Source organism: Clarias gariepinus, chromosome 9, assembly GCF_024256425.1.
Source record: "Clarias gariepinus isolate MV-2021 ecotype Netherlands chromosome 9, CGAR_prim_01v2, whole genome shotgun sequence".
Taxonomy (NCBI): domain Eukaryota; kingdom Metazoa; phylum Chordata; class Actinopteri; order Siluriformes; family Clariidae; genus Clarias; species Clarias gariepinus.
The window spans coordinates 2,579,428-2,589,470 of NC_071108.1; the positions used below are offsets into that span (position 1 = coordinate 2,579,428).

Sequence of the window (10,043 nt, forward strand, 5' to 3'; positions counted from 1 at the left end):
AGTCACGAGTCCTCCAAGAACAGCTGTCAGCATCAGTCGAGGCCAGGACCGTCTTCGTGGAAAAGTGGAATCATCCCCAGTCACCAAACACATCCCAGGCAGACCACAAGGGGCATCAATGTCACGAGATCTTCAACCAGAAGTGGGACACCAGGACGAGTCAGACAGGTCCAGAGGGCAGAGGGGATCTGGATCACTGGCAGCTCAGGAGCAGCAACATGTATAGCTCAACAGAGAGACAGGAAGAGTTAAAGAGGGAGAAAGACAGTGAGAGGAGAAGAGAGAGCAGAAGAGAAGGAGAGATAACAGTTAGGTAGGGTCACAGTCACACATGTATAAGATGAATGAATATTTAGTGCAGAGTGCAAGCTTGGAGCTTGTAGTGGAGAGAAGGATGTTACACAAACTGTTAACCATCACAGAGAACACTTCACATCCTCTCCACGACATACTGGCTAAACAGCTGAGCACTTTCAGTAGGAGAATGCTTTAGCTCCGCTGTGACAAAGAACGCTACAGGAAGCCCTTTTCTGCCAACTGCAATTAGACTTTACGGTAGCTCTGCTCTGTGTCAAGAGACGGATCTCCTTCTCTGACATCACAATAGATATGCTCATTTCAGTTGTTACACCCTCTTTTGTTATTAGTATACGCTGGTTACATACTTCATTCATTATATCCTTCTTTTTTCAATCAATTAAAATAAAAACATTTTTCTCACATAGACAGTACAATATGCAATAAAATTCTTATACGACCGCTCGTGACCTTTAAAATCTAAATTATCAATAGAAAGAAAAACTACCTATCTACCCCTAAAAAGAGGGGGGGGGGAAACCTGATAACGATCTATTAAATAGCTACGAGAGGGCTGTTCCCTTAATTCCTACTACATTTTCTAACCTGTGAAGGAGAATACTATAATCAATGGTGTCAAAAGCTGCACTGAGGTCGATTAACACAAGCATAGTGACGCAACCCTGATCAGAGGCCAATAGGAGGTCATTTACTACTTTAACAAGTGCTGTCCCTGTGAGGCCTAAATCCTGACTAATACAGTTTCTGTATGCAATTTATATGCAGATATATAGATTATGCCTTATAGGTTAAGGCATTGGACTACGGTTCGGAAGATCCCAGGTTCAAATCCCACAACCACCAAGTTGCCACTGTTGGGCCCTTGAGCAAGGCCCTTAACCCTCAACTGCTCAGATGTATAATAAGATAAAAAAAAAAAAAAAAAAATGTAAGTCGCTCTGGATAAGAGCGTCTGCCAAATGCCTAAATGTAAATGTAATATATTGGACCACTGACAGGGGTCAAGGTCGGGTTTCTTAATTAGTAGTTTAATAACTGCTAATTTAATAGATTTTGGAACATACCCAATGCTAAGTAAAGAGTTGATTATTACTTTGCATAATGCCAATATTAGCACGGAATTATATACACTACTATTTGCACTTTAGTTGCTAAGTACATGTACTGTGCATTGATAATAAAATTGTACCGACATACAGTACCTAAACAAAGATGTTTCTAACGTTGATACAGGAAACGTAATTCTGTCGCCATCTAGTGGCTGATTAAAGGAGAGCAAACAATATCACACTACCGTAACTCTCCTATTATCCTACACGCGCAGAATAGCTTATTTTATTCACATCGGATAGTAACATATTCCCTGAAAGTCAGCTGGAAAAATCGTACACTACAAGGATATACTTTACAGTAACCATAAGTTAGTATAAAAATTTAAGATTAGAGTTACAGTTGAGATGAAATTCCAGCTATCACAGTGTGACGAATCGACAAACCCTATACGCATGAGTGAATTTATGGCGGAATAGGAAAGGGAAGCGGGATAAAAATGGATGGGAATGTGTTTATTAAAATAGTAAATTTTATAGCGTCTTTAAACACGTTGTAAAGCACCATTATAATTATTCCTATCTTCAAATCCAGACCACTTCCGTATTAAAAAATGCTGACGCATAAATAACGCGACGGCGAAAACGGTAGCCATGGCTACGTTCCAAACCGCGCACTACCGTATTAAAGTGCATGGGATAATGATGAAGCGGCTTTATGGGTGACGCGGCTGTTCTGGTCTGCTATTTAGTAGGCTAGTGTGCGGTTTGGGACGGAGCCCGTGAGTAACCGCTTTCATACAAAAGGGGGAAAAAAAACAAGCGTATGAATTAATAGGAGAAATAAAAGCGACGAATTTGGTGAAATGGGTGAGAACCGATATTAAATAATTATATATATATATTGTGTGTGTGTGTGTGTGGGTAGAATGTGATCGGTGTTAGACTCCAGGAGGCCGCAGGAGAACAAAGCAGGACATGATGATGAGCATCACTACAGTCAGAGCACACTGCTGCAGGAGCAAAGGCTCATTCTGTCTGGAGAAACACTATAGAAGTGCACTGTACTCAATCCAAATCAGGTTTATTTACAGTATAGAGCACTTTTAACAATGTGGCGAAGCAGCTTTACAGAATTAAAATAAAATAATGGAAATGAGTGTGAAATGTGTAAGAACGTGTATAAATTATAGTGATCAGATTGTCACTGATGAGTAAAGATCTCACTGAGATGGAGAGAAACCAGACCCACCATCATCCTCATCGGTCACACTCATCCAAAATATCGTATCAGTCTCACCTAGGTATGAAAGTGATATTTTTTTTCAGACAGGATCATATAACACAATTTTACATAAAACTTAATGCTTTTCATCCCCTGATCCGTGCTTCATTTTTTGTAAATACGCTACACATTTATATTTTTTATTATCAGATAAAAAGAAACACATTTTCTAAATAGAATTTCATGCCCTTTTATGTCTGTAGTGTCAGTAACCTTTTTAAAAATTCAAATCTTTTAATGATCTTAACTGTCATTCAGTTAAAACTTGGCCAATTTAGATTTCACATGAAAAGACATAAAACTGAAGAAGTATGTTATTCTAAAAGACAAAATTGATAGGATATTGCAACATGAATTTGACTTGGTTACGGACACTACAGGGTTTGTTTATTTATTTGCTTTTACCAACAAACAAATTTTAAGCAACAGTTTTTACAGGTCATATGCTTTTAGAAGCTTACACCAATTTTAGTATCAGTAAAGAAATATGAATAATGTGCATTTGAAATGATTATAGTTTAAAGCAAGACAGTATAATGCTAAATAATATAAATTTTTTCCCGGCCATATATAAAATAATTTCTCCAAAACGGCTGAAATTAGCAACTTGAAATTTTTAGAAAAGAAGAAAAAACTTCAGAAGTAGCTTCTTTGACACACACGTTTTCTGTATTATATGTATAACATAAAAACAATAAATAAATCAGCACCAGTACTGTGTTTTGGCCGAATGTGTGCTAGGAGGCTGAACGTTAAGTATAACAGATGATGTATTATGGATTATGGAGTTAATATGGAGTCCATAATCCATAACACGTTATAGAAATTCCAGTCCTGAACTATGGAGCGATTGCAGTCACAAGTCCTCAGAGAACAGCTGTCTGCTCCTTTACCTGAGGCACATCGATTCACAAACATGCTTGGCTAAACAAGTAGGTTTTTAGCCTAGACGTAAACACTGCGACTGTGTCTGAGTCCCGAACACTATTTGGAAGGTGGATCGTAACACATTTAATGCTTTATACGTTAAAAGTAGTATTTTAAAATCGATGCGAAATTTCACAGAGAGCCAATGCAGTGTGGATAAGATAGGGGTGATGTGCTGGTATCTTCTGGTTCTAGTGAGGACTCTCGCTGATGCATTCTGGATTAACTGAATCTTATTTCTGCACCTAGTTGAATAACCAGACAGTAAGGTGTTACAATAATCCAACCTAGAGGTGATAAAAGCATGAACTAGTTTTTCTGCATTGTTTAGTGACAATATATTCCCTTTCTTGGCAATATTTCTGAGATGAAAGAATGCTATTCTGGTAATATTATCTACATGTAATTCAAATGAAAAGCTGGAATCTATAATCACACCGAGGTCTTTCACTGTTGCACTGGAACTAAAGGCCATTTAAAGTTACAGTGTGATCAGAAAGCTTATTTCTATCTGCATGTGGTGCTATGACTAGAACTTTTGTCTTATCAGGATTAAGCAGGATTACTGTATAAACTGTGTGTGTGTGTGTGTGATGTAAATGACCAGTGTAACATTAGATATTGCATAAAGGACATGATGTGGTTTATTGAAAATAAAACTGACATAACACTTCCTGTTACACACACGACTTCCTGTTGAGTTTTTACATCCTGACACTGGTTTCTAAACCTGAGGCTTTAATAAGCACTTTATAACACACTGATCGTTCTTTGATTTCATTCCAATTCTCAGCTTAACACAGAAACATTTTTATTAAAATGTAGTACTTTTAATCCTAATCCTGTAATCTGAGTCAAAATCCTAAACCTCAGAAGCTCAGAGTCGGTGATCTGGCTCACATCTGATCTACTTCAGGAAACTTTAACCTTAGGAAAGGTTTCCCTTGTCTAGCTCCTCATCCTGCTCCTTATCTCCTCAAGGTGTTGTGTACTTGTGCGTCTCCTCACTCAGGTTCCGAGCCACCGTCCTCGCCTCAGCTGGTGGACGAAGGAGTGGACGAGGATGACGAGGAGCTGAGCGGGGGAGAAGAAGCCGAGCTCCGGGTGTCTTCAGGACGAGGCTCGGTGCTGACTCGGAGAGGAATCACACTACGCGTGCTGCTTAAAGACGGCCTGGTGGAGCCGGGAGACGCCGTCCTGTCCATACACTACCTGGTACTGAGGGTTGATGAGTTTCAAATTCCAGCATGTAAACAGATAACTAACTCAGTCAGGGTGAAGGGCGACACTTGTGCAACATCTCAGGGAAGATGAAAACGATATCCAGTCTTTTGTGCGTGCATGAGCTCTCAGAAACACACACCGTGATTGACAGGGGGAGGCGTTTGGAGGTCCCGTTTGATAGAAACGCCTCTTGGTTTTGGTCATACCACGTGTGAATATCTTCATGCTTTCTCTTCTGCGCAGGGAAAGAACTTTGTGGGCGACCTGCTGACCGACGGGAAGATCCGCTGGGTGGAAACGGGGCAGATCTTTAACTCGCCGAGCGCCTGGGCCACACACTGCAAGCGCCTGGTGAATCCTGCCAAGAAGTCGGGATGCGGCTGGGCGTCGGTTCGTTACCGCGGGCAGAAACTGGCCCAGTATAAAACCAGCTGGCTGCATAAATACCAGCCCAGTGCTGACATGGTGAGCGGAAACGCCTCAACAGCAGGGTTTATCAGCCAGGATCTTCAGCATTACCGTATTTTCTGGACTATAACAGCTGCTCAGGTGTAGCTGCAGCTGATCTGTCCGTTCTGTGTCTCCAGAGCCTCGCCAGTGAAGGAGAGGACGACGAGATGGGAGACGAGGAAGAGGACGAGGGCAAGGCCACTATCGCGACAGACGAAAGAAACCGGAAATCCAAGCTAGAGTACCACGGTGAGCAAAACGTCATCCACGTACATGTGTGTGTGTGTGTGTGTGTGTGTGTGTGTGTGTGTGTGTGTGTTGGGTATCACAACTAAAGGATTAAATTAGCCTGATCAAAATAAATGAAGCGTTTGATAATCTGTGATTTATTTTTAAATGAGTTGAGTCAGGAATCTTACACACACAGTGTGGAGACATTTCTCAGGACAGCCTGTCCTGGAGAGGTGTGTTTTATTCCTCTTGTGCCACAGCAGTTTAACCCCAGTTGCATTTGATTACGTATTTATAAGAACAACTTGTACTATTTTTAATATATTGTTTATGAAACTAGAGTAGTTCCTGTTCTCACTTACGTAAACTTTATAACTGTAATATATAAAAAAGAGTTGGACTTCCTCTTACCGAAAAAAAGAAATGTAAATAATTATATATAGTACAAAATATTTACATACTGTACATTTAAAACATGCACAGAATGATCTGGCTCTTTTCTAAGGTAAAGAGTTTCTGTTATTGGAGGAAACTCGGACAATGCAATGTTTGAGATTATAACGTGCGAGTGTGTGTGTGTGTGTGTGTGTGTGTTACAGATGTCAGTGTGGTTCACAGGAGAGGAGACCGAGAGAGAATCCCTGTCAGATACTGCACACTGGGAACCCGAGACATCGCCAGGTAGTGAAGCTGTAATGTGACAGATGTTATTATACAGCATAATGTATAGAGTCGCACAGCAAAACTGTCTACCATGATGGTGTCCAAGCACCAGTTAAACACTGGGATACGTGCATTAGTATAGCAGGGGATTATATAGAGAAATAAAGGGAGTTTTTTTCCTTTTAGAACTGCGTTCTGTTATTCTGCACAATCCAGAGTCCCGGTTTGACTCGAACACCCCTCATGTATTATTACATTGTAATCTCATAATGATATAAATGGTAGCTAAATGTAACAATATGCATGATGTTATTGTTTATTGTGATGTTGGTAAACGTTGCGTGTCCTCAGAGATCCTCACACGCTGGTGGAGCTGTCCGCCTTCTCCGCCATCAACCGCTTCCAGCCGTTTAACGTCGCCGTCTCCAGCAACGTTCTGCTGCTCATGGTAAACACTGCGTAATGAATAAATACACACACACACACAGACAAACAAAATACAATACACAAACAAAATGTGCAAAATATAGCCAAGAATCATATCCTGTTTTTTCATCAAATTTACATCTTTTTGTTTCATTTGAATGTGAATGTATCCTCCATTTATCCATTTCTCAATTTAAAGGTCACATAGTTTACTATTTATTAAAAAAGTTAACACAGGTCTTAGAGTGGAGAATGTGCTTTTCTATTCATCAAACAGAACAATTCCTCCAAATGTGCTGTTTCAGTGCTTGGGTACATGAGCTACCCCTGAGCCACGCCCCTGCCCCGCCCCGCCCCCAAGCAAAAGGCAGATTAAAGCATCAACCTGGGGGAGGGGCTAGTCTTATGATGTCACACCAGGAAGAGAATCTAATGAAATTTTTAAGCTACAGCAACACAACCATGCAAAAGACGAATGTTTTTTTTTTTTTGTTTGTTCACACACACACACACACACACACATAAGAGACTCATCTGAATATCTAAACATGAAAGTAGAAAAAAGGTAGATTTTTCATAACACATGGCCTTTAATTTGGCAAGAATTCTTGAATATTTTTACCGCAGTTTTTGTACGTATAAGCTGACACGTGTAGCGTCTTAATAAGTGTTTTAATTTCTGTAATACTTCAGTGTTTGTCCATTAGTTTCTCTGTCTTGTATTTAGAATCTACAAGAATGTGTAGTCTTCGCTTCGCAAGTTACAAATAAATAACGATAATGAAATTCTTTACGGGTGTGATTTCCATCAGTGTTTCTAAGTTCATCAGTTTTATTGGATCTGATTTCACTCTCGTGTGCTCCTTCCTAGTTTAATTCAGTTTTCAATTTTATTTTTATTTGTACAGCGCTTTTAACACAATCATAGAATTATTTAAGATTCGTTATATTAGTTTTTTTTTTCCCCCTCAGGACTTTCACTGTCACTTGACCACGAGCGAGGTGGTGGGCTACCTGGGGGGCCGATGGGACACTACAACACAGCGTAAGGCTTCATCACTCATCACACTGCAGAGATGTGTGTATTATACTGTATAACCCGTCGTAAGGAAACACCTTTTCTCTCTTCCTCATGACAGTGCTGACGGTTTTGCGAGCGTTCCCGTGCCGCACGCGGTTGGCTGACCGAGACGCCGCGCCTGCTGTAGAGGAGGAGGTTAGTAGCGGATTTCATGTTGTACTACCACGGCATAAAATATTAGCCGGCGGTACAGCAGATAGAACTGCTGAGCTCAGATGTTTGTTTTTGTTCCTCATGGTTTCCTTTGGGTTCTGTGGTTACCTCACACATAACAGCGGATAAGCTGGAAACTCTAAAATGCCCGCAGTGTGTGAATAAGTTATATTTTTGGCCGTATGGTGTGATAGACTGGTATTTAAACCTGTGCGTATTTTCCCGCCTCACTCTCGGGATCTTCTCTGGATACACCACCGCTCTGCTGAGGATGAGAGGAAAACAAATAAATGAAAGAGTTTCTCTTGACTGATAAGTGTGTGTGTGTGTGTGTGCACAGATTTGTCAGAACCTGTTCATGAGAGGGCTCTCGTTGGTGGGCTGGTACCATAGTCACCCTCGAGGCCCCGCCCTCCCGTCACTGCAGGACATCGATTCGCAGATGGACCACCAGCTCCGCCTCCAGGGCAGCAGCAACGGCTTCCAGCCCTGCCTGGGCATCATCTGTGGTGAGAAATAAACATCAACTGGCAAATCATTTGCTTTACAAATAAAACTGAATTGCATTGACTTGAATAAGTAATAGATATTAGGCAATTGAGTAACACATACACACACACACACACACACACACATTGATGTAGTGGCGTAGAAGTTGGATTTGGCCGTGTGTATGTTGTAATTAGACCTCGTCTGTTATTTTACAGGACCTTATTACCATGGCAACCAGGGTGTGGCGTCGACCATCACGCCGTTCTGGGTGGTTCCTCCTCCGGAAGTAAGTGCAGCTCATGTGAGCAAAAGTGAACGTGAGAACGTTTTTCACTCACCAGGGTCACATGACTGATTAATATAGTGATGCCATAATATTGCTATAGTGATAAATTAGATCACAGGATACTTTACTGAGATATCGTGGTATTGTGGTGTCTCTCTCTCTCTCTCGCTCTCTCTCACTCTTTCTCAGCAAAGGCCGAATGATTACGGTATCCCAGTGGCAGTGGAAGTCACATACGTGCAGGACAACTTCCTCACCACAGACGTCCTCAATGAAATGGTACGAACGTGTGACTTGTAGGACAGACGTATGTGTGATTTGGTGGAATAGACCTGAAGGGACTCATCATCATCATTATCCTCCTCCTCCTTGCTTTTTGTGCTTTGATATAAACACTTAAACGCTTGTGTGCAGATGATGCTGGTGGAGTTTTATCGAGCAGCTCCTGACCTGGTCAATTTTAATCAGATGTGGTGTTCCGATACGTCGATACTGGAGAAAATGAAGGTTTGTTTCAGTTATAGTGTTCCTCACATGCTCCTCACGTCCATTACGACCCCATAACTGGACTAAACGTGTTATCTTACCGTCTGTACACGTTCTCTTCCTCAGGCATCCCTGAGTGGCCACGCCCCCAAAGACCAGGCCTACTCTCAGATCCTAGAGCACGTCTACAACCAACTGCGCAACATGCAGTGATGGAAAGTTCTCTCTCTGTTCTGCTGTGTGGGATCAGAGGAGATCCCCCTTTGATCTGATACATACACATACAGGACAGAATAGAAACACTGAGGAGCTGAGTGCTGAGTCCTGTATGATCATGACTGCCTCATTAAACACACACACACACACACACACACACACACACACACACACACATACACACACACACACACACACACACACACACACACACACACACACACACACATACACACACACACACACACACACACACTCCGTGAACATGTTTTCTGTTTCCATAGGCAGAATTGTGTAGAATGTGTAGAATAGAAAAAAAGTGTAGTCTTTCAGATTTATCCAGATAGTGTCGTGTCTCTCTCTCTCGCTCTCTCTTTCTCACACACACACACTCACACCCTCGTGCACCAGGAGCAATCTTACATCTCAACAATGTCACATGCAGCCAGTTTCCTGACTTGTTAAATGCTGCACGAAGACGTTTTTGCAAATTGTAAATTTAAGATACCTCATTCTCCTTCGTATTGAGTGAGTTGTTAAATTCCTCCCCAGGTGGGGGCGCTGTGTTACACCACTTATGTGTTTAAATCACACATCACTCTCGACAGAGAAATGAAATATTTCCGATGATGTTCCAACACCTTCAGGAGCGATGTGATGTCGTTGAGAAGTAAACTGCACCCTGTGCTTGCTGGGTAACTGGTATTTATGTCTGGTTTTGTATGAGGAGGACTGGAGAAAGCTGGTCTACTGAAT

General features: G+C 41.5%; 1 protein-coding gene across 1 annotated transcript; it reads left to right on the forward strand.

The window, feature by feature from the left end:
• Positions 1–1,958: 1,958 nt before the first annotated feature.
• On the forward strand, positions 1,959–9,437 carry mpnd (MPN domain containing). Its single transcript, XM_053503147.1, has 13 exons — positions 1,959–2,237; positions 4,592–4,794; positions 5,047–5,268; positions 5,391–5,502; positions 6,084–6,165; positions 6,499–6,595; positions 7,546–7,618; positions 7,713–7,789; positions 8,148–8,316; positions 8,515–8,585; positions 8,775–8,864; positions 9,000–9,092; positions 9,198–9,437. The coding sequence occupies exons 1-13, from the start codon at positions 2,234–2,236 to the stop codon at positions 9,282–9,284; spliced, it is 1,380 nt and encodes a 459-aa protein (XP_053359122.1). The 5' UTR covers positions 1,959–2,233; the 3' UTR covers positions 9,285–9,437.
• The last annotated feature ends 606 nt before the right edge of the window (positions 9,438–10,043 follow it).